The following is a 24,220-nucleotide window of genomic DNA, read 5'->3' on the forward strand; positions in this document are numbered from 1 at the left end:
TCTGTCCCTACCCTGCAAGTGCAAGGATATTTGTGGTCTCTTCCTGCAGCACAGCAGCACTCTGGCCTAACCAGGACCTGGAGGACCATTGTCCCAACCCTGGAGCTAAGAGGGTTCAGGCTCTGCAATGTGATGTAGTCCCTAAAGCTTGAAGGAGTGAGGAGTTAGGGTGATGTCTCCATACCTGGCTGCTGCTGGCACATAAAACCCAGCTGCTCTCACTCTGGGGTGAACATCACTGAGGTTTGGTAGAGCAATTCCCCACCTACAGTCCCTCCAGCACCCACTTTGGGTTCAAATGGATGAGAAAAATATAGCAGCAATTAAAAGGATGGTGTGAATGACATTGAGGGTGTGGGGCCTCCAACCCCTTTCTGTGTGGACAACGCCCTTGGTGGGGTTTTGCCACTTCCATGCGGAGATGCCGGGGAAGTACAGGGCAGCACTGGATAGACAGAGCCTGGATAAGACCAACACAGAGCCTGGATAAGACCAGGCATTGTCCACAGTGCCTCCCCCGCAGCCTGTGCATGACCCAGGGCTCTGCCCGCCCCGTCTCGCCGTCGTCCGGTCTGTGCCATGCAAACAGATCAGCCAGATTAGCCAGCACCGGGATCCAGCTTCTTCCCGGAGCTGCTGAGCACGAGCGGGAAGTTTTCTGTGGCCTTAAGTGGACATTTGGGCCCTGCAAACACCGAGATATCCCGAGAAGGGTATTTATTTAAGGCTAAAAGCATGACCTTGCCAAGTTTTGCAGGGCTTGGTAGGATGTGGACTAAAAAAACAGCCCTTGATAGATCTGACATCTCAACCCCACTCACTAGCCCTGTCCCAGCCGTGTACCACAGGAGCTCTCAGAGAGGCCGTGGATGCACCCAAGGTCTTGATCCCTAAATGGGCACTTAGCATCCCATGGGATGGGGCTCAGTGGCTATGTCCCCCCAGCATCCAAGGTTTTGGTCCCTGGAAGGGGATTTGGCATCCCATGGGTGAGGGCTTGGCCATGCCAGCTCTGTTGTCCACTGAGAGCTTGTTGCCCTGACACACAGAGCAGGGTGGTCTCACGTTTTGGAAGCCCACAGGCTCAGGGCTAAGCATCCCTTGGGAACCCACCAGCTCAATTTCCTGCACTTTTGTCCAAACTACGGTCCGAGCAGGCGCTGCACAGAGCTATGACTCCCTCTGGTGCCTGCCCCGTGGCTCCCAAGCTTGTCCTCTCTTTCCTCATTCCACAGGGAAGGTTTGGGGTGCCCCAGCTGGCCTTGGGGCAGCCCCAGGGTGGATGGGTGAGTGGGGACCGGAGCTGATCTCATGCCTTGGCAGCAGCTGTGGGAGCTGCTCGGCTGTGGAGCTCGGGATGTGCCAAACACCCGTGTGCCAGGGCCCGAATTTGGCGGAGGAAGGAGCTGTTTTCGGGGTGATGGAGGCAGAGCTCTGCCTGAAGATGGAGCTCCTCGCTCGGCCGCTGGGCTCAGGGAAAGGGATGGAGTGAGGTGATGAATCGGGAGAATTTCTCCTTCTTGAAGACCCCACAGTTATGCCAGACCCCAAAAGACAAAGAGAGGTGGTGCTTAAAGTCTCCTTGCTGGGCAGGGGATGGAGGTAATTAATCCCTGATTAAGTTAATTACCCAAAAAGACACTTGGTCTGAAAGAGGTGGGAAGAAGTGCTGCCCAAACCCAGGTATTAAAAAAGTGAATCTCTGCAGATTTAGTGATGTCAGGGAAAGGGGACGTGGTGGTTTTGGGAGCATCTGTCTGAGGCAACCAGGGAATCTGGTGGTGTCCCACTGCCAGCCCCTGCAGCCTGAGCCTTCCTCTCCTAGGGAGAAGGAGGAGGGTGTGCAAGGTGGGCAGCTGTAGGGAGGGGAAAGGCTGCTGCCCCCCCACCACAACCCTGGGGTGCAAATATGGCAGCTTTTCCATATTCCTGGATTTGGGCTGGAAACTCTACTTCTGGGGCTGCAGCAAGTGCTGTACCGCAAGCTGGTGGGGACCCTGGGAGCTCAAGGAAACATTTGCAACTGCTGGGTCCTGATAGCCTGACGTGTGTGTCCTTCTGCCAGGCTCAAATGTCCCATTTTCCCCTCTTCAGGGAGCAGAGACATGGAAGAAGTTTGCTAGGAGCCAGATTTGGTCTTTCTAGGGGCTGGGCTCAATTCTAGGGGTGGAGAGGGTCAGATGGAGACAGTGGTGGGGTCTGATTCCCAGGGCTCCCTCGAGGTGGCAGATACCTGGGGAGGCAGTGGGGGCTGCCTGTGGGTCCCTCATAGTGCCCAGGGCAACAGACAGCCACAGGGTCAGCAACTGCTGGCCAGAGCTTGCTGCTTCAGGGATTATGTTGATCCCCTCCAGCTGCCCTGCTGTGTGCTGAAGGATTTCTAGGTCTTACACATGTTTTCCCTGCTAAATTGGAGGTGTTTGTGTGCACAGTGCAAGGGCCAGGTCAGGGTTTGCTTTGATCCCTAAGATCTCAGCTGGGTCAGGGGAACTGTGTGGCTTGATCTGTGTGTGGTGGGAAATCAGATGTAATTTGAGATTTAAAAGTTTCTTTTGGAAATGGAGCTCTGTAAGGCAGCAGATTTGGAGCCACAATCCTGAACCTGCTGACTGTCCTTATGGCTCTGCAGATTCTTCTTACAGTTTCTGGTCTATTGTCAGCATTGTGATTCTCACTTGGCTGTACCTCTTTTGGGTTCAGAACTTTTCCTCAGAAACCAAAATTCAGCCTCTCCCATGTAGTTTTCAACCTACTATTTGTTCTCTTCTCCCAGGTGGTCTCTGGTCTAGTGGCAGCACAGAACCAAGTGATGCCAGGCACCTGCCTCTCCCTGTGCCAGCTGCAGTGGGATCCTCATGGATCATGTTCATCATGTTCATCTTGGATGTGTGGCTGATCCCCATCCCTCCTCAGCAGCCCCCACATAACCAGTTCTGCCCCGTTGTGCAATGGCAATTCCAGCATAGCTCATCCTTGCCCCTGCTAAATGGCACCCTCAGAGCAGGGCTGTCACCCTCCTGCCACTGCCTTGTGGTGACATCTGAGGTGTGACAATGAAGGTATGTATCTCTCAGGAGCAGCCCCACCCGATGTGCAGTCTGACACCTGCCTCCCCTGGCCTGGCAGCACCCATGGGTGCTTTCCCAGCTGTGAGCAGGTGGCAAAAGTCATTCTGCTCATCAGAATGAGCCACTGGCTGGGCTTCACACACCATGGTGAATACTCAGTGCCCTGGCTCTTGTAATGATCTTTCCTAATGCACTCTCTTATAGTGGAAATGAAACCTCAGCAGGTTGCACTCTCAGCTCTGCCCCTTTTGCAGTGGCTGGGATTTTTTAAATTGTTATTATTTTTTATTCCAGAGGGTGATGACAATTCCCTGGGGCTTAGTGTAACTTGGGCGTGAGGTTGGCTTCCCTGCAAATTGCAGCAGTGATGTGATGTCACTGGAGGTGCTGAACCCATCCCAGTTTGGGGCTGTGATATCCTAGTGATGGATGTAGAAAACCAGCCTTGTTTGTTGCAAATCTATAGGGGTTTGATGCAAATCTATAGGGGTTTGATGTCAATGTTCATTAAGGTTTTGGTGGATCAGTAGAGCTGATTTGAGGTATGATAAGGACAAATAACAAAACAAGAAAAAAATCCAGTGTCACAGCAAGGAACAATATGATTTTAGCTTTCCTTCATAAAAAAATAGGGTTCTGGAAGTCCGGGCCTGTGCAGGGGCGTACCCAGAGCTTTTGGATGCTGGTGTCTGGGCAATGAGTCAGGAGGCAGTGATGGAAAATGGGGGAAATTAATACAGAATCAGATCAGAAGAGAAGAGAGACCCTGCCGGGGTCAGAGGCGGGTGCCAGAGCTGCGAGGACACATTTGGGGTGGCCTGGTCCCTGGCGGGTGTCCCTGGGCTCGGTTCCCCCCGGCAGAGCCGGGGCAGCTCCGCGGCCGCAGCAGTCCAGGCAGCCCCTCCTTCCTGCAGCCTGCTCCTCGCTGTGGAAAAAGCTGATTTGCTCCCCAAAACAGCTCCCTCGTGGGACAGGCAACGTTTGCTCCCTCTCCCTGGCAAAAGCGAAACCCTATCCCTGTCCTCCGCGCTCCGCTTGGGTTTCTCAGGGCTGTTCCTGGCGCTTGGCTCTCCTTCCCCTCCAACATTTCCATTGCCCCTCTCCAGCTTTTTTCCACTACTTCCCTCCTCTGCCGCCGTCGCTTCGCTGTGCCCTCTCTGAGCGCCCTCCCCACGGCCCCGCTGCCACGGCGGCTCCCCTCAATGGGCCACGGAGGCGGATTATTGCCATCGCTCATCTGCATTCGCCCTCCTCCCAGCCCTCCCCCTGCTCCTCCCTTCTCCGAATCGCAGCCGCACCGCTCGGGCTGCCCGGCCACCCTGGGATGGCCAGCGCCGGGAGAGCGGCGGGCCCGGGGCTGCCGTGAGTAGGGGCGGTGGTGGCTCTGGTGTCCCTGGGGTGGCAGGCTGGGTGACACTCCGGCCGTCTCCGCTGGCTGAGTCCTCCTCGGGTTGTTTATTTATTTTTTTTTTTCCATCCCTGTCCTTCCCGTGTCCTTCGGCGGCAGCAGGAGCCGCCGAGCCCGTCTGCGCTGGGTCGGGGTGCTGGGGCTGATCCTTTTGGGGTGACCCTGAGTGGCCTCTCCTCTGAAAGGAGATGCCGCTGGAGGATGGGGACTCGGTGAGGCTGGGGGGGACGGCAGGACAACGGTGAGGTCAGCGGTATCTCCCGGCTCAGGGGGATGAGGGACCCCTCGCTCCGGGACACGACAGCACCTGGTGGCAGCAGGACAGACATGATGGCAGAGGGCTGGGAGCCGGGGACAGCACTGGGTGACGGGGACGTGACCTCCCGGGGAGCCCCACAGCGGACAGGGCAGCCCGAGGAAGCCTTGATGAGCGAGCTCTCAGAGCTGGTGCAGAAGGTGGTGAAGAGCAGCAGCTGGTGGGAACGGCACGGCGTGGACATCAGCATCCTTGCCTGCAGCTTCCTCCTGCTCCCAGCAGGTAACTTGTCCCAGTCCCCCAAAACCATGGCTGGGGTGTCCCCAAGGTCCCGCTGCTTCCTCGTGACTGCTTTGTGCTGGGAGCCTGTTGGCAACTCTAGGGGTTGTAACAAAGCCACAATAACTCCTTCACTGCATGACTGTGTGCACTCTGACCCCACAGCAGGTGATGATGACACCCAGGGTACAGCCTGGGCTGAGGGGATGATGCCCAGGCAGATATACACAGACGTGTGCCACCATGGGACGGGGAAACCATGGTGGTTTTGGTGGCAAAGGCTGTAGTGGGTGCAGCGGAAAACAGTTGAGTGTGGGTCTCATGGCTGGAAAGCTGCGACCTGCTCTTGCTGTTGAACTGGGAATGCTGAAATCCTGGCAGAGTAATGACACCAGTAAAATCCCACATCCCAGAATTGTGGGGTGGGATCAGGCACCTGCAAGCACTCATTGCCATTGAGGCTGGAAGTGGCCAAATCCTCAGCACAAGGGTGAGCGTCGCTGGTCCAGTCATGAGGACAATGAGGAGGCAAACTCTGACTTGCATGGTTTAAATACCTGTAACTACAGCAGAAGAACAGGTTTAGGGCAGTGGCTGGTGTGTTTGGATGTAGCAACACCTCCAGCCTGGCTCAGAGGGCTGCAGGACGTGTGCATGGCCGAGCTCCTGCCCCACTGGTTTCTCCACAGGGTTCCTGTGCCTGCGGTCAGCCCAGGCCATCCCTTTCCTGGCGGGTATCCTCATCCTTGGTGTGGTGCATCATACCCTGACTGTCAAGGGGAGCCACCTGGCCAGCCACAATGCCTTGACTGAGTCCAAGTCCTGGGGCAAAGTGTGGGCTGTCTTCTTCATTGAGGTGAGTGAGGAAGCCCCCAAAATCACCCCATCAGCACCTTTTGGTGGTGGGGAATGTTTGGAATGGTGGGAAAGGTTTCTAGTGCTTAACTCTTAAAAGTTCATTTCCAGACTGGTTTGGGGTCTGTGGAGTGCAGAGCATCTCCCCATGGTGCTTTGTTAGGGTTCCAGAGCATCTCCTGGGGTTCCTCCCACACAAGCCCAAGTCACGGAGTGCCCAACCCTGGCACCCCAACTTCTCTCTTTTCCTTCCCAGCTCTGCTCAGCTTTCACAGTCGAGCAGGCCACCTACAACCATGTTAAGATCCACCATGGCTACACCAACGTCATCGGCCTGGGGGACTCCAGCACGTGGAAAGTTCCTTTCCTGAACTGCTACGTTTACATGTTCATCGCACCCCTTGCAGTGCCCATTCTAACTCCTCTGGTTGCACTTGGTATGTGTCTCAGGTGTTTTGGAACAGGGTGCTGGGTATGGGAAGCTTGTGACTGCCCATGTCTCACTCCACCCAAGGGTCCTGCTTTGTTTGGAGGCATCACATTAACTACACCAGCCCCAGGTGGGACACTGGGCTGCAGGAAAGGCAGGAGGTGCTGCACTTTCCCTGGGGACCACATCTGCTGTGTTTACTTTCTGCTGATGCTGAGAAAACACTTCACCTTTTCCTGTGCTGGATGTTGAAACCTCTGGCAAAAGCCATCATGAGCCTGAAGCACCCGAAATCCATTCTTTAACTCAGATCTGTGGCCATAATGGGGTTCAGATTCACACTTGGGTCTCAGGTCGATCAGAGCATCGCTCAGGGTGTTTGGCCATGTGTGGGGTGGAGGTTTGGGGGGCTGCAGGGGCCAGACACAAAGAGCTGGGAAAGGAAAGGTGGTGGCTCCAGGGAGATAATGCTGCCAGAAAACAATCAGGGAGGAGAGCCCAGAAAGCAGTAAGAGGCTGGGGAGGCAAAGCCCTTTGGGATGCATGACCCAGCTCTGGGCAGTGTCAAATGCACGGACAATGACTTGTCAAACTGTAAGAAATGAAGACGCATCTGAATCCCCTGAGTGATGAGGCACAGCTGGATCTGCTGCTCTGGGCAGGCTCTCAGACCCACATTCCAGCAGTTCTATAGGGTTTGGGCCAGCCTGGAGGATGGGGAAAACGAATTCTTGGGCAGGGCTGGGCTCTGGGGCTATTGGCACACTGGTCAGCCCAACTGCTGGAGCAGCAGTGGTGGTAGGGAAGCATCAACATCTCTCCCAAGCACGGCCTCCTCTTCCTTGTGCAGGTTTATTGAGGAACGTGGAGTGGAAAGCAGCTCTCCGGACGCTGTGCTGCATGTTTCTGGGGTTTTACTGCCATTACTGGCTCCTGCTCCACATCTCAGGCTTCCAGTCGCTGTGGTCTGCTCTGCTCTGCATGTTGCTCACCCGCTCCCTCCTGGCCCATCCCTACATCCATGTCAACATATTCCAGGTAGAGACGTGAAGCTTCAAGGTATCCCAACATTGCTGGAGTCAGGTGAGCCACCACCCAGTGCTGGTGACAAAGCCCTGATGCTGCTGGCTGGAGCTTGTGTCACCTTAAGGCGAGTGGGTTCAGTCGTCACCTCCCTTGTGCTGATGTCACCAGGAGGATCAGGCTGGTGGTGCTGGATGGAAAGTGGTGGCACTTGGAAAATCTCAGGGCAGATGAGTGCACAGGGTGATGGATGATGTCCTCTGCAATGGCTGGCAGGACTGGGAGGGCTGATGTGTGTTGCAGGTGGTGTTACAGGCCCTGGGGTAGGGAGAGGCTGGGGGCTCAAAGTGTGAATGTGCTGGGGGAACAGAGCCTGGGAGCTACTTGGTGGCTCCATGGATAAACACAAGATGGAGTGACTTTAGGGACAAGCCCAGCTCTGGGGCTGGCAGAGAGACCCCAAAATGTGGCTCTTCATGCCCACACACAGATAGAGCTGCCATTGGCTCTGCTGGGAAGGGACTGGGGAGGTGACAGGTGCCACAGGGTGCCCACCCTTCCTCTCCCACAGCACATTGGCCTCCCCATGTTCGCGGCCGACCGCAAACCCAAGCGGATCCACCTCATGAGCCTGGGTGTCCTCAACCTGCCCCGCAACGCCCTCCTCGACTGGTCCTTTGGCCACTCGCTCATCAGCTGCCATGTGGAGCATCACCTCTTCCCCAGCCTCTCTGACAACATGTGCCTGAAGGTGAGATGACCCTGCGGGGTGGCTGGGAGGTGACATGGGGATGAGACATCCACTCCCTACTGCCTCCCACCCCCACTGCCAGACTTGTCTGTGCTGCTCCTTCCCCTGTTGGAAACCACTCACTGCTTTGCAACAGCCCCTAACCCATCTTCTGCCATCCCATTCCTGATTCTCCTGAGTTTCTGCTCCCTGCTCCTTTCCCAGTTCCAGCCTGCAGCAGCCTTCCAGCAGTCCAGGATCCTCCCAGTTCTTCCACTGGGAAAGTAGCCCCAGCATTACACAGTCCAGTTTTTGGTTTCAGACAAGATCCTGGCAAACATGCTATCGCTTTGGTCATGGCCTTACTTGCTGCTCTGAGGTGTGGGGTGCATTCAGAACGTGGGCCCTGAGCACTGCCCCAGCTGTAGGGGATCCGAAAGCAGGTTCAGACACTGCCCTTCAGCACAGGATCACCACTCGCATCATGCTGTGCCCTGGTTTTCAGTGTCCTTTGCTTGAGCTCACGGGGCTGGCAGGACCTACCTCCCTCAAAAAGGTGTTGCAGGGAAGGAGGTAATTAATTCTGTGGCAACCTCCCAGTCCCATCATTGAGCTGGCTGCGTGGGCATGTGGGAATGATGATAGGTGTGAACAATGAGCATTCGTGGCTGGCTCTCATTAGAAGCCTCATTAGGGCATCTCTCCTAATTTGGAACTCTACAAAGGCATTTTGCCAGAGTGAACTCCCTGTGATACTGTAATTGGAAACCACCTTCCTCTTAATATTCACAGCAAAGATACAATAGCTGGTGCTGCCTGCACCAGCCTAGCTTTGGGTGTGTGGGATGGGTTTTCTGGGCACATTTCAGGCATCTTGTAGAAACACCAGGGCATCCTGCACAGCAGTGATGTTACCTTTGCCTTTGCAGATCAAACCCATCGTCTCCCAGTACCTGAAGCAGAAGAAGCTGCCCTACAATGAGGATACCTACAGCTCCAGACTCTGGCTCTTCCTCCAGAGATACGAGGAGCTAATGGTCCACGCTCCCCCCATAACGGAGCTGGTGGGCATCCAGTGAGGACCATGGGGGCTGCAGCACTCGGGGGGCTATTTCCACAGGGACATTCAGAGGGATGGTTTTAGCAGTTCAACACCTCCATGAAGTCACGGTATAGGAAACATCCCTTGCTGAAGTCTTGCTTTTGGCTAGAAAATGGTGCACAGTGCCACTGCAAGGAGAGAACCAGGTGGTGCAACACCAGGGACCGAAAAATCAGGGTCCCCCCACAGTTATTCCCAGGCTTAGTTTTTTTCCACGCTACTTTCACATTTGGGGAGAGGAACTCCCCCATCCATGGAGGGTGCTGCACCACTTCCAGGACATCCTGAACTGAGAATCATCAGGATCTGCAGGATGGAGCTGAAGCTGTGTGGTTGGGTGTCAGAGAAGGGGTGGATGGTGGGGAGCGGGTCATGTCACTGATGTTTGTGCTTTGCTTGACTTTGGGCTTAATCAGACCCTTCTAGGAACAAAGATCTGGCAAACTCAACCTTAACACTTTGGGGTGGATTTTCTTTATCATTGGGTTTTGTGGCTGAAGGAAATTTTACTGCTATCCTTTCGTGCCCAGGTTAGGACTGGGGGAAAGGCCCTCACCCCAGGGAGGTGTCTGTGTTGGGGTGCCAGAGGTTACCCCAGACCTGGTCATTCTGTGGTGAGAATTTGTCAAGGGAATCATCTGCCAGAGGCAGGCAGGTGTCCAGGGCTTGGGAGATTTTCCCTGTTTAGGGAGGGTGAACTCTGCCCCCTGTGCTGCTGACAGGGGCTGGGATGCTCACATGGCCAGTTCAAGCCCCATCTGGGAAGCTGTGTCTGGCTTTGCAGGGTGCTCTGCTGTCCCAGACTTGCAAGACTGATGACAAAGTCCACCCCAGTGTCACGGTGGGGAGATGGCAGCAGAAAGACCAAACTAAGACCAGTGTGGTTTTGCTCTGAGCCTGGGGTTTTGCTCCCTGATTTGAGTTGTCCTCCCATCCAGGCTGGACCTCTGCAGTGCCACATTGTGGATTTATAAGGCTTCACAGGTAAATGTGTCCCAAGGCACAGGGATGCTCTGCCCTGTTCCTGGCCCGTGGCAGAGTGATTGCAGCAGGCAATCCATGGTGATTTACTCCACTTCTTCTCCACCAAGTCCAGGAGCATCCTCAGATGCACTGGAGAAGTGTCCCTGTGATGTGAGGCCGGAGCTGGGATGGCCATGGCATCCCTGTGCAGATGATCCAGACTCAGGACAAGTAGCCCTGGATCCATCCAGTGTGACCCCTTTGGATTCAGAAATATTGAATTATTGATTTATCCTGGGCTGGGGCCTAGGGGCTGCTGATGCATTGCTCTGGTGGCATTGCCACCTCTATCCAGGCCCATGTGGGTCATTGACCCAGGACATTATGAAACACCCAGAGGGCAAATTCCTATCCTTTGAGCAGGAGTTAGGCTGGGTCTGTAGGTAGGGGAGCAGCTGGAGGGGTATGGCCAGAGCAAATGGCCTGAATGCTCTGGGGGGGGGGGGGGGGGGGGTCAGAGACCCTCCCCAGAACTGCACCCCCTCCCTCCCCTCCCCCCCCCAAAGTTCATCTCTCAATTGAGCATCAGAGATAAATTAAGATAAATGTGACAAATTATTGGCATTCCCAGGTCCAGCGAGGGGGTGAGGGGGCATTAAAAGTGTTTTTTTTCAGGCAGGGTAATCTTAACCTTACATGTTCCAGTTTGTGGGCACAAAATGGTCTTTTGCCCTTTGCTGTTGCAAAGAGATTGGCCCCAAAATGTTCTCAAGCATTGGTCAGAGCAACAGGCCTTTTCACAGCTGGATTTTATGGTATTGTTTAAAGTAAGGCCATCTGAAGGCAAGTGTTTGCAGGTCCCTCAGCCAGTGGGAGATGGCCTGTAATTTGGAAAATAGGTGGATTATTCCCTGCCAGAATTGGTGGATACAGAAGTTAATGGGGGAAAAGGAGAATTCTGACTCCTGTGCTTGGAACCCTCCAAATTTAAACCAACTGCTTTTACGGATAACCACTATGGTGATATTTGGAGCCTTCTGCCTTGCCTCTCTGGGCAGGGGCTTGGTGATTGCTGTGTTGACCTAAGGAAAAGGGGCTGGAGCTGTCTGAATTCCTGGTCCTCACCAGAAGAAGGTGAAGGAGCAGCTGCAGAAGGAAGCAGAGTCAGCTGCCATTCTCAGCGTGCCTTTGCAGAAAGCCATCAACTCATTTCCAGGACCAGGAGAGAAAGTGTGTGGGTTTTATGATCCATATTACAACCAGCTTCTTAGCTGTGAACTCCTCATGGTCTTAATTGCATTTTAAAAGCCCTGGCAAGCACTTGCCTGCGTGCTCTGGCATCTGGCCAACTTTTTAATGTCTGCTGGACCTGCTGAGATGATTTTTTTTTTTGGCGGGTGTGTTGTGCAGGGGCTGAACCGAGATGGGATGTGGTGCTCCTGTATGGGATGTGTGAGGGCCAGCATTTGAAATGCGCTGGGTGATGGGGATGAAGGAGGAAATAAAGCAGAGGCCATGAGGACGCTGGGGCAGGAGTTCTGTCAGCGCCATGTATCCACCTCTCTGGCGTTAATGTTTTACCCTTTATCGAAGCATGCTGGGGGTTTCTCCTGGCAAGAACAGGGTCGCTGTGCAGCGCACGGTTAAAATCAGTCTGAGCTTCGCTTTCCTCGGTAGACCTCGGCAGCTGATCGCTTTTTAGGCGATAAAGGAGAGCAGGCAGTTAGCAGCATCAGCGATGATGATGCTGCGAGAGCGCGCCGGGCACCGCGGACGTCTCACCATGGAGAGCGGCGGTGCGAACGGCCGCCAGACGGCTCTTCCTTCCCATCCTCTCTATGGTATCGCCTCTTTTCCGGTCAGCCGCGGGCAGAAACGGCGAGCTGCCATTGGCTGTCGGTGCGGGGGCGGAGCCAGGCGGTGGCGGGAGGAGTGGTTATGCTAAGCAAAGCGCTTTCCAGCCTCTCGATTGGTCGGTGGGGAGGAGGGGCGGGGCCTGAGCGGTGAGGGGTGGGGCCCGGTGGCCGCGGCGGAACCGGGCCCGGGGGCGCACGTGCCCGCAGGGACCGGGACAGGACCGGGACAGGACCGGGACAACCGGGGGAGCCGGGGCCGTGGGCCCGAGGGGCTGCGAGAACCGCGCCCCGCAGCCCCGTGCTCCACCCCTGAGGCTGTGAGAGGCGCGGGGCCCCCGGGACCCCGGTGCGCGGGGTCTCGGCTCTCGGCTCCGGCACTCTGGAGCAGTTGACAGCCCGCCGGCCCCGGCCTGGCCGTAAGCGCCAAGGCCGCTGTCCCTGACCTCGAAGCGTTCCCGCCTCCCCGGGTGCGATACATAAACTTCGGCCCCGCTCTGCTGCTCTGCGGTGATGGCCGGCGCGGGGGGACGAGCCCCGCTGGGTGGGTGCCGGGCACCGGGGAGGGCCGGTGCCGCCCCTGGCAGGTGGCAGCTCGTGTGGCTTCACGCCCTGCCTGTCGTTCTCCCCTGCAGGTCTGCGGCGGTGGCTGTCCTCACCTGCCCCGGCGCCTCGGGTCTGCGTGGTGGGCAGCGGCCCCGCCGGCTTCTACACGGCTCAGCACATCCTCAAGGTACCGGGATGGCATCTGGCCCCGGGGGAGGGCTGGGGGGAGGGAGGCGTCCCTGCGCTGCCTGGGTCTCAGCATGTTCTGGGGTGGTTTAATGGGCTCCTGGCCCTGCTCCAGCCGGGTCGGTTGTTGGGGGGTTGCTTGGGGCAGCCCAGACCCCACAAGGTCTTCCTGAGCCTCTTTGTTTGGGGTAGGTACTGCTGCCTTCGTCCCTGCACTGCCCATGAGTTGTCCATTCAGGACTTAGGTTGCTTCGAGTTCATCCCAAGTGATTTTTCTAGAATCAAATAATCAGCAAGAATCTGACTTGCTCAAAGCTGTTGTCACCCAGCCAGAATGACATTAACTGTGTGTTAAAAGTGGATGTGTGGGATCTGCTCTCCTCTCTCCTCCTTCCCCAACAGAATTAAAACACATGGATGATGCTTTACCTTGTGTCTGCAAATTTCAGTGCTCTGGGCAGTCAGTTCTGTTGGGAAATGGCACCTGAACGCAGAAGGGGGCTGCTGGCACCCTCCAGAGATACAGCAGCTTAACCCCATCATTAAACCATGCTGTGTTGTCTCTGGAATGTGTTGGAAAATAGCTGTTACTAAGCCTCAGGGACGAATTTCATGGCTGCTTAATCTTGGGAAGAGGCTGAGTCAAAATACAAGATAACAAAAGCCTTGCAGCCAAACATCTGTCTAAGGCTCTGACCCCGAGGTGACTCAGCCCAAGCCCTCAGCCCAGGGCATGGGGATCTCTACTGGGGACTGGGAGATGTCTGGCAGGTCCCCCAGCACCCAGGATGCTGCACTGGCTGCTTCCCAGCTGGCATAGGGTCTCTCTGATCAGCTCCCCAGGTACTGGATACCCACCAGGTTAGCGTGAAAAAGAAGCTCAGGACTGGGTAGCGAGGTGGAGCCCCACAAGATGGACTTGATGGTGGTTGGGGTCACTCTGTGCTAAATCTTGTGGTCTGCCCTGGCAGTAACAGGTGCAGCACCATCCTGCTCATGGAAAAGTCTGGAAGAGGCTGTTTCTGGCTTGCTGCAGCCCATCTTCCTGCCCTGTATTTCCCCTGCTGCAGATGAGTGTTGCTAGCCTCCTGTGACCTTTCTGTCCTCATCCCAACTGTGACTTTCTTCTCCTGCAGCACCATGGTGGGGCCCTGGTGGACATCTACGAGAAGTTGCCCGTTCCCTTCGGGCTTGTCCGTTTTGGAGTGGCCCCAGACCACCCTGAGGTGAAGGTTGGTGCTGGCTCCCTGGCCTTGTCTGTGTGGTTGAGTGTGTTGACAGTGGTGGGTGCAGCTGAGGTGAATGCTGTCCTTCTTGGTGCCTCAGGCTCTCTGTGACATGGAGCTGTCAGACCAGAGAGGTCCAGATCTCCTCCTTGTCCTCCTCCTAAGGCTATGGATGGGTGACATGGGATACATGGCATTAGGGCTCTGAACAGCAGACCAGAGCCAGGGGCTTGTGATAGGAAGTGCTGCTCCTGGTGCTGGTCAGCCTGGCCTAGAGCAAGGCCAAGGAGCACGGATGTGTTTCTTTATCCCTGGGCACTTTTTGCCAGCAAGATCTCACCTACTCATTGCTGCTGCCATTTACCCCTCAGTCAGCCCCGTTCTGGGAACACACACATCTCCTCATGGGAGCCATGGAAGTTGGGCTGTAGGTGCACTCCTGGGCAAGGAAATGTTAAATCAAAGGTTTCCTGACCACTTTCCTTTGCCTGACAGTGAGTTGTACCCAGGAGTATCTGCTATATCTGAGCTGAAGTGGAGGTGATTGGAAGTGTAGGACACAGGAAATGCAGACATGGGAGATCCAGACACAGCAGTATGTTGCAATAGTTTCCTCTAATGCCTGGAGATCCTAAGGCCAAAATGCTTGCATCCCTTTGTGTGAGAGGGGAGGAATGGACATACTACAGACACTGCTCCAGCTGTTATGGTGGTGTCTGTCCTGTCTCCACACTGAGTCCATCTGGAGCTGCAGGGGTGGGAGTGGTGGTTTTGCAGTGTAGCCCTGATCACTCAGAAGGAAAAGGTCTGGTTGCCATCCTGCCTTGTATCCTCTCTCAAGGAAGTGGCTTTCAGGAGGGGTTGAGATGGGTTGCTGGCAGAGGGGGGCAGGTGAGCTGCAAACCTCACTTTTGGGAAGGAGTTTTCCTCTGCAGTGGGGTTTATTCTGAAGGGCTGTGTGTACTGGAAAGGTCCTGTCCTCCCCAGGTGGGTGCAGAATATGGATTTTCCTTTCACAAAGGATGGTGGAGAGAGTGCCAAGTTACAGCTGTGCTTATCTCCCTGTGAGTTATCTCTGGCTGTTGGTAGATAAGAGTCTCAGAATAACTTTACTGGGATGAGGCAGTGAAGCATCTCAAGGCTGGAGGGGATGGTCCCAGGGATCTGCTGTCAGCAGCAGGCCTTGGCCCTGGCTGTGGGATATAACTCCAGGTCTGTAATCTCTGCAGAACGTGATCAACACCTTCACACAGACAGCACGCTCGGAGCGCTGCGCCTACTACGGGAATGTCACCGTCGGAAGGGATGTGACAGTGCCAGAGCTGCAGCAGGCGTACCACGCCGTGGTGCTGGTGTGTACCCACAGCCTTAGTGCCCCAGGAGTCCTGGGAGAGGTCTGCAGGGTTATTCTCCACTGGGATCTTGGGAAGCGTATTTGGATGAGGTGTTTCTGGGTGCCTCGTTAGCATGGGAAACTCTTCCCAGCCTTGGGACAGCTCAGATGCTCCATGGCTTGTCCAAAGCCCTTTCAGGGGGTGTGTGCTGGAGCTTGGCATCACGTGCAGGTCTCTGAAACCTCTCCCTGTGCTGGCCATTGCTTATTTTAGCCTGCCATGGATTTGTCCTTGCTGCTCAGTCCTCAATTTGTCATGCTCTGCCTTGGACCAAGGACATCAAATTTGGCTCTGGATCCCAAGATGATGAGGCAGATGAAGCCCCTGTGCTTGGGCTGTGTTTAGCCCTTCTGCTGAGTATCTCAGCCCTTGGGAGGGATATCACAGCCATGCACTGACTCTGGCAACAGCTGGAAGGGGAGATTCATGTTTTGGTGTCAACCCCTGCACATAGTGACATCTCTGACTGTGTCTGCTCCCTCCTCAGAGTTACGGTGCTGAAGACAACCGGGTCCTGGGGATCCCGGGGGAGAACCTCCCTGGTGTTTACTCAGCCCGAGCCTTCGTGGGCTGGTACAACGGGCTGCCCGAGAGCCGGGATGTGAGTACAGCCCTGTGCTTCCCTGCCTTTCCTCTCGTGTCCTTCCCATCCCAGTGCAGGCATTCAGCTCCAGATTAAGTCCTGAAAGGCCTGCAATTGGAAAAGATTAGCAGAAGACATGCTAAATCCTTCTTAGATGGTAGAAATGCGAACAATTTGCACATCAGTGAGAGTGGATTAGCTGGCTCTGCACGTTGGCAGCACATTTTGGCAAGGCCAGATAGGAACCTGTAGGGGTGATGCTCTGCTTCCTGATCAAAACAGCTCCTGCTCCCAGGAGAGTAGGAAAGGTGGAAAGAGGGATTGTCTGGGGTGCCTGGAGCAGCTGTGTCTGCTTGGGGAGGAGGCTGGTGTGGAGTTTCCCAATCTTTTTTTGGGGCAAAGCAGGGTGGAAGGGAATTTGGATGGTAGGAACGGGTCTAAAGGGCTGGACATTGTGGAGACCATGTGGATTCAGTCACAGCTGGGTCTCTCCCCACAGCTAAAGCCTGACCTGAGCTGTGAGACAGCACTGATTCTGGGTCATGGCAACGTGGCTCTGGACATTGCCCGGATCCTGCTGTCCCCACTGCAGCTCCTCAGGGTGAGTGATGGGTGCTCTGCACCATGAGGGCAGCCCAGGCCTCAAATTCCCTCCCTGGTGGGTGGCTGCTGGCTCCCACCCATCTCAGACAAAACCTCAGACTCCTCTGTCTTCAGGATCTTTCCCCAGGGAAGGCTGCTGCCTGTTGGGTGCACCCATGGAGTCACAGCCTGTAGGGAATGATCCAAGGCTGTGGCCATGACTTGGGTGATGCTGCAGAGCCCTCTGGATTGCTCTGCTGGCATCCAAAAACTTGGAAATCGAGCATCACTCCTTGCTTTCCTATGAGAAGCAGAAGAGGAGCCGCTTTCCCTCTTCTGCCACCAAACCAGAAACTTCTGTTGGGGTTTATCTTTTTCTACTGGAGCTGAGGGCAGCAGCCTGGTTTCAGCTGGTGGCACTGGGCAGACGGGTGGACCTCATCCCTGCAGACAGCTGGGAGCTGCTGTGCACCAGCTGCTGCATACAACTGCTGCCCCAGATGTTGGCAGCAAAGGCTTTCCCTCTGGGAGAAATGCCATGAGGTTTGTTACAGCTGTGCAACAACTTCCTGTGTTAATATCTAAATTAAATTTTAAAAAAACCACAAACTTGGAGGCACTGCCAAACAGTGAGTAAAGTCAGCTGGGAGCAGTGCTGCAAAAGACACGGTACTGATATGAGTGCCAGGGTGGGCAGGTAGTTCCCAGATAGGAATATTGGTCTGGAATGGTTTATCCTGGTTACCTTGTGTCTCTTGCATCACTTTTTCTCTGGGAAAGATCTTGCAGTCTAGATAAACACACCAGTGAAACAGAGCACAGGATTTCTGTGAGGTGCCAACACCAGGGTGAGGCCTGGCCATGCTTGTGCTTGTGCTTGTGCTGGAGCTGCCTGGGGCGGGTAGGTGGTGATTTGAGCTGTGGTTTGCAGCAGGTTTCATCCAGAGCCTGTATATCCTGAGCTGGGAAGTCCCCCAACAGCATCTGCAGGCACGTCAGAATGGAGCACACTGGAAGGCTTTACTCTGTTAGCCCCAAGGTGAACCTGCTGGGTGGATCCCCTGAGGCAGTCACGGGGTGCTGGCTCGTTATCTCTGGTGCATTATGGCCTCAGGAAGAACATTCAGTGATGAGGGACCAGCTGTTCAAACAGCTCTGTGCAAAGGGAGATGACTTGTTTCTCGTCCTCACCCAGGCTCTCTGCATGCACAGCCAGCTTTTCTGCTGATTTTTCACCTTCAGAGGCTGTGCCTTCCCACCAGCTCCCTCCAGATCTGCCCTCATCCCACTCTGCTGTGTCTGTTTTGCAGAAGACAGACATCACTGACAGCTCCCTGGCAGCTCTTGCTTGCAGCAAGGTGAGGCGTGTCTGGCTGGTTGGGAGGAGGGGACCTCTCCAAGTCGCTTTCACCATCAAGGTGAGGCTGGAGGTGCTGCTGTTTCCCAGAGTTGAGCCCCAAACTGCCCATCCTTGGTGGGGAGAGGTGGTTTGGGGGTGAGTGCGAATCCCAGGCACCCCCCTTCCTGCACCCATTTTCTGGGTCCTGAGGGTCTGGGGCTGTCCTCTCTCTGCTGGAGGTAATATTCTCCTGCCCACAATTCCCAGGAGCTGCGGGAGATGATAAACCTGCCGGGTACCAGAGCTGTCCTGGACCCTGCTGACTTCACAGGCCTCGAAAGTGCTGTCAAAGGTGAGGGAAGTGTGCCATGCTCCTCCAGACAGGGACTCACCTTGGCAGGTGAGCAACCAGGAGTGATCTGCACGTGCCCAGAGTGTGCGTCAGAGAAACTCTTGTCCTGTACTTAATGTCTGGCTTGTGAAGGCTCAGTTACCATGGTGTGTCATGTCCTCAGAGTGCCAGGAGGCACCAAGACAAAGGAACATTGTGTATCTCTGTTTGAGCAGCCACTCAGTGCTTACACTGAGTGATGAGGGCAGGGGACTCAGGAGGGCTGAGGGAACCTTGCAGGGGAGATCCCAAGGCTGTTGATTTAAGAGCTTCCTGTAGACCTAGAAAGAAAACGCTGAGTCCAAGGGTGTCCAGAGACCTGCTCATCTCCACGGGCTGCTGCCTCCAAGCACCAGCTAGACAGGAAATTGCAGACTTTGATTTGTGTGTCCAACTGGCCTCAAGCCTCAGGAGGTCCCCTGGTCACTTTGACTTGCAGTTTGTCATCTCAAAGGTGTTGGGCTCCCACTGACATGACAGGTTCACATACTGACACTGCCCTGACATGGCCTTGGCCCAGTGGTGTGTCCCAAGGGGCTTTTGCTGATGCCTGTTGTGAAGATTTCTCTCTTTTCCTAGATGTTCCCAGGCCCAGGAAGCGACTGACTGAGCTGATGATGAAAACAGCCCTGGAGAAGCCAGGGGAGATGCAGGCAGCAGCAGCAGGGGCAGCAGCTCCCCGGGAGTGGGGGCTGAAGTTCCAGTGCAGCCCCCAGGAAGTGCTGCCCAGTGCTGATGGGAGGAGGGCGAGGGGCGTCCGCATGGCCCTGACCCGCCTGGAGGTACCAGGGGCTGGGAGCACTGCGAGGCTGGGATGGAGCCTTGTTGAATCCCTTGGGAATCTCTCCAAAGACAGCTCTGTATTCCCTGTCTGGCTGGAGTTGCCTGTGGCAGGCTCTCGGGGCATCTGGTACCAAAAGATCTTCTGGTTCCAGAGTTTTTCCCAAGGGAGCTCTTTCCCTGCTGCTGCTGAGTGGCTTTTAGCAAATACCCAAGGGTCGAAGATGCCAAAGGGGACTGGAGGGGGGCTGTTGCTCTGCAGTGATGACTGTGGTGGTCAGCAGCCTTTTCCTACCTCTGTCAGGGCTCGGGTGACTCTGCCAAAGCCGTTCCCACTGGAGATGTGGAGGAGCTGGAGTGTGGGCTGGTGCTCAGCAGCATTGGCTACCGGAGCCTGCCACTGGACCCAGCTGTGCCCTTCGACAGCCAACGTGGGGTCATCCCCAACAGCTCGGGCAGAGTGGAGGGTGTCCCAGGTCTGTGTGCACAGGGATTTGCAGGGGACATGCTGAGCACAGCTGGTGGCTTGGGGGCTTTGGGGCGGGAAGTTCATTCACCAAGGGCATGGATATTCCACACCTTGGAGAGTGGAAACTGAGGAATGAACTACCTCTATCAGGGGTTAAGAGCTGGCCAGTCTCCATTTCTTTTTAGTGTTGTCTGGTTTAGCACAGGGGTTTTCACTGCATGCTGTTACTAAAGTGACACAGCCCATGCAGCTGCTTAGTGCTGATGTGTAGGTATACCAACTCCTGTCACAGCACTGTCTAAGGGCTCTGTTCACACCACCAGGGGAACAGGGCAGGGACTTGCAGCCAGAAGTGTCCAAGGCCACGTGCTGACCCAAGCCTGGCTGTTCCATGTGCCCCTGCAGGTCTGTACTGCAGCGGGTGGGTGAAGAGAGGACCCACAGGTGTGATCATCACCACCATGAACGACAGCTTTGACACTGCCCAGTCTGTGCTGGAGGATCTCCAGGGGGGTGTGCTGGATATATCCCCCTTCAGAGAAGGCTTTGGGCTCGTGGAGAGCATCCTGCGCAGCCGAGGTCAGTGTGAGAGGCTCAGTGGCACACAGCAGGAGGGTTCAGTGCAGCCAAACTCCTCCTGGATCTGTGAGGGAGCAGAGTCTGAACCCTGGGAATGTATTTTTCTGCTGTTTCCATGTTCCAAAGCCCAGGGAGAACAGAACATGAATTCTCTTAAATATCTGTGTCATTGCTAAGGTTAATGACCACTTCCTGGGAAGGGCCATTAAAAGTAGCACAGACCTTGGGTAAAATGTCACTGTCAGCTGCTGAGACAGTGAGCTATTGCTCTTGAGTGGTTTTCCTAGTAATCCTTCCAAGCAAATTAGGGGAAAGATTAAAATGCCCAGGAGAGTAATTTGCTGTAGCTGTGTTTAAAGACATTCAATTAAAGTGTGCGTGTGTGTTTTGCCTCTTAAACTGTCTGAGGTTTAACAGTGAACTGGAAGCATTTCGTCCCCTGAGGTGGTTTGTGCTCGCTGTTTTTACGGTTTGCAAAGGTCTGACGGATCTGAGTTGACTGGAACCTGCCACCTTTCTCCTTGTGGCTTTAGAAATTATTTCTCCTTTGCGAGGCTGAGCTCTGACACCGTGTTGGAAAAGAGCAGCTTTGCTGCCACATCAGTGCCCTGACAATGGAGAGGTGGGGCTGAACTTGTTCTTACTTGATAAAGTTCTCTCTCCTGTCTCTCACCATCACCCCAGGGGTGCGTCCTGTTTCCTTCTCGGACTGGCAGAAGATTGATGCTGCTGAAGTGGCAAGAGGCAAAGCTGCTGGCAAACCCCGGGAGAAGATCGTGGATCCTGCAGAGATGCTGCAGATCATAGGTCACTAAGGCAGCTGTGGTGGTAAAGTGGCACTGCTCCAGTGGTACCATCCTGGGGCAACACCACTGGGTCATGAGCACAGGGCTGGGAGCACAGGGCTTGTGTCTGGGGCTGGTAGTGGCTCTGGAGGAGTGTGTGACACTGGGGCTTCTCTGGTAACAATGAACTCTGGGTTCTCAAAGTCTCAAGACCTGAGGCTGCTGGTTCACCCCACATGCCTGCAGCCAGCTGCCACTCCTGGGGTTGTTTCTTTTCTGTATTTGAAGCATTAGTAAATCATGCAGTGCAGGCAAGGGGAGGTGTGTGTGCACTTGGGGGAATCCTGGCCAGCCACTTTCCCACAGCAAGTCACATGGAGGAGCTTCCCTGTGCCTTGCTGCCTCCCCTTTAAGCCACAAGCCAAATGGGTTTGTTGCCTTGTCATTCACAGAAGAGCAGGCATCTTTTAATAATTATTGTTTTTTAAATAAACCCTTCCAAGGAAGCCAAAATGGAACTGCAGCTTGAGTCTGGCTTCTTTGTCTGCCACTGCCTTAACCTCAGAACTGCCCCCAAAGTGCTGCAGCTCCTGTGACGTCCAAGGCAAGGGAGCTCTGGGTGCTCTCCACTTGTGAGCTCTACACAAGCAGGAAAGGGCATTAATTTGCTTTCTGTTTCCCACAGTTAAATCCCAGCAGAGCCTGGGTTCTGTCTTACGGGGTAGGTTGGGATAATAAGCATGTAATTGCCTTGTTCAGGATACTGAGGGATCCTGTGTCCATCAGTAACTGCCAATGCTGACTGGTGCAAGCAGTGCCTCGAGCTCTTTCTCTCCTTTCACTGGTGGGGTTATTTTTTTGCCTGTGTGTTTTGAAGCCTATTAAATGCTTCTCTTAGCCCAGATTGCCTACGGTGACGGTGTCAGGTTTTAAGCCAGATTACAAACCGTGAGCTGTAATCTTCTCTTTATCCATGGTGCAGGGGCAGCATCAGTGGGGCCCCTTCCCTGGCTGCTCCCGACCCCCCCCCGTGCTCCCTGCCAGAGCACTGCAGGATTGCAACCCCTCCTCCCCAGCCTGTGGAAATGGTGACAGTGGCAGTGGCTCTGTGATGGAGGCAGAGGGGAAGTCGAGCTAGGGCAGCCTCCACCTCAGCCCAGCCCTCTCTCACACCAGAGGACTTGACCTCAAAGCACTCTTCTCCCACCTCATCTCTGTCTTCACTCATGGAAGGGAGATCTCTGACTTCTCCCTATTTTTTCCCTTTTTCTCTCCCATCCTTTTCTATTTAAATCTCATTTGAAAGCTCATTAAGAAACTCAGGAAATGTGATAATGGGAACTCGTACTCAAACGAGCAATAAAGCTTTTGTGGAACAGCTGTTTGTGTGATGTGGCTCTCCTTACGTCTCACGGCTGCTGCAGTCCTAATGCTGAACTCTCGAGTGGGAGATTACATCAATGCTGGGTTCCGAGGTGAATCAGAGCTTTGGGAAGGGGGGTGTGGAGGCGAGGGGGCTGCACCTACCAGCAGTTAAGGTTGGCAGCCCAGCCAGGAATGTGACAGCAAAGGGCTTGTTGTGGCTGCATCAAATTTGAAGGTTCTGGGAAGAGAGGAGACAGCTTCCTCCCCAGGATTTTCTTCCCATATCGCCTTGAATGTTGATGCCAGGGAGCTTTTGTAGCCGTGGTAAAGGCCACTGTGCTCCTGCTGAGCCTGGCACACGCCTGTTCCCAGATTGAGGATGCTTCAGGGTGGTTTTTGGGCTGTGATAACAGATTAACGGGAATGTCTGTCCTTGCTGAGCTCAGTGACTTTGCTCAACCCCGACCTTGGCCACGGCCCTGGGGTTAATCCTGGTCTGTGGGAAAACCATGGGATGATGAAGGTCAGTGAAGGGCAGGGACAGGGGACTGATGGTTAGAATCATAGAAATTCTTATTCAACACTTCCAGCTCCCTTTCCTCTTCCGCCTAGCCTTAGCCCCGTTTCCCGGTTTCTTCTGCCTCCCCACCGCTGTCCCTCCCCTCCATCCTCCGCGGGGCAGCGGCACGCACCCATCCCCGGGAAGGTCGGTCCTTGTCCCCTCCGCCGTGTCGTTAGGTGGCGCTGGGAGCCCGCACCGGGGAGCGGAGGGGCCGGGCAGGGATGGGGGTGACCGGGAGCCCCGTGGTCCCCGCGCTCCTGCTGCCCGCCGGGGCTCCGGGTGTGCCCCGCGTTCGGGTTCTGCCTTTAGGCATGAGTATCCTTGTGTTAGCCCCAGGTGTGTCCCCACCGCGGAGGGGCGACAGGGCAGCCTGGCTGGGCAGCCATCCCCTCGCCCCCCTCTCTCCTGAGCTGCCACAGGAGCAGCTCCAAAGCCATTTTCTGACGCAGTTGAGGAGCCGGGGAAGGCGATGCTGTGAGTGACACCCGTCTGCTGTTGGAAAGAGGCCTGAAACACTGAAAGTCGTCGCTGCCAGCTCTGCATGTGGATTGCCCTGCTTGGATGAGTTATGGCTCAGCTTAGCGTTAATGAGGCTGCACAAAGCTGCTGGAGGTCAGCATGTGGTGAGCGATGGCCTGGAGAGTGGCTGGACACGGCTCCCTGCTCTCCTTGCTGTTTCCCGTGTGCTTCTGTGCCAGGCTGGTTGTGGGACTGACCGTGTCACGCTGTGGGGTGATGGCGTGGTTCCGTGTGGGTCTTTGCACCTTCCTCTTGCTGCTTTGCACTATTGTGCCTCAGTTTCCCTGTCTGAAGACTGTCCAGGCAAGCTGTTTGGGCTCGTGGGCTTCTGCCTTGGAGTAGCAGGTCTGACACATCCCAGAAGCTCCTACTGATGCTTCATTTTCCAATCATTCCCAGAAGATAAGTGCTAATCTTTCACTGGCTTTGCTAGTTGACTGCCTGCTGAAGTTGGCCATTTCCAATGAGCATTTTGAGCCCACAAAGCAGGAGTTTTTTCCTGCACTCTGGAATAAGGGAAAAGCCAGCTTGAGTTGGATCTCTGGCCTGGCACTGAGGAGTTGTGTTGCTGTTTAAAAGCCAGCTTACACGATCAGAAAAATGGTTGAAAAGGCTTTTCCCCAGCGTGGCTAATACACAATTTTCCAGCCCTATCCCCGGAGCTGGCGTGGTGCAGAGGCGGTGCCGGGCTCTACGCCGGCCCCTCGCCGCATGAATCACCGGGCGAGTCCGGGAACAGATGGCTCCAGAGAGTGCTGACTTCAATGCCTTGGTTGAGCACAGCTACGGCCCCTGCCTCAGCCCACCCTCACTGCTTGCCCTCCCGGACACATCCATCGTGTGCTCTGCCCCTCCAGATCCATCCCCAGCCCTGGGCAGAGATGGAGAACACGTTTGCATACCAAGCTCTGGAGTCATTGGAGCGGGATACCAGCCCCACTGTGCCC

General features: G+C 55.2%; 2 protein-coding genes across 2 annotated transcripts; both read left to right on the forward strand.

Moving 5' to 3' along the window:
* The first annotated feature begins 4,183 nt into the window (after positions 1-4,183).
* FADS6 (fatty acid desaturase 6) lies at positions 4,184-9,128 on the forward strand. Its single transcript, XM_062506439.1, is given in 8 exon segments — positions 4,184-4,434; positions 4,662-4,697; positions 4,699-5,014; positions 5,701-5,867; positions 6,123-6,303; positions 7,147-7,334; positions 7,891-8,070; positions 8,979-9,128. Coding segments are annotated over 8 exon segments (1,260 nt in total). The 5' UTR covers positions 4,184-4,392.
* Positions 9,129-12,480: 3,352 nt separating this feature from the next.
* Positions 12,481-20,857, forward strand: FDXR (ferredoxin reductase). Its single transcript, XM_062506193.1, has 12 exons — positions 12,481-12,511; positions 12,603-12,700; positions 13,836-13,931; positions 15,155-15,277; positions 15,807-15,920; positions 16,402-16,503; positions 17,795-17,902; positions 18,091-18,175; positions 18,794-18,996; positions 19,299-19,470; positions 19,869-20,042; positions 20,727-20,857. The coding sequence occupies exons 1-12, from the start codon at positions 12,481-12,483 to the stop codon at positions 20,855-20,857; spliced, it is 1,437 nt and encodes a 478-aa protein (XP_062362177.1).
* Positions 20,858-24,220: the final 3,363 nt, after the last annotated feature.

The sequence above is a fragment of the Cinclus cinclus genome, chromosome 20 (assembly GCF_963662255.1).
Source record: "Cinclus cinclus chromosome 20, bCinCin1.1, whole genome shotgun sequence".
NCBI lineage: Eukaryota > Metazoa > Chordata > Aves > Passeriformes > Cinclidae > Cinclus > Cinclus cinclus.

Bases quoted from the DNA above. Each gene is read 5' to 3' on its own strand.
- FDXR (XM_062506193.1), top strand. From the start codon at position 12,481: ATGGCCGGCGCGGGGGGACGAGCCCCGCTGG. The intron at 12,701-13,835 runs GTACCGGGATGG...CTTCTCCTGCAG, and splicing joins CGGCTCAGCACATCCTCAAG to CACCATGGTGGGGCCCTGGT. The intron at 20,043-20,726 runs GTCAGTGTGAGA...CCATCACCCCAG, and splicing joins GAGCATCCTGCGCAGCCGAG to GGGTGCGTCCTGTTTCCTTC.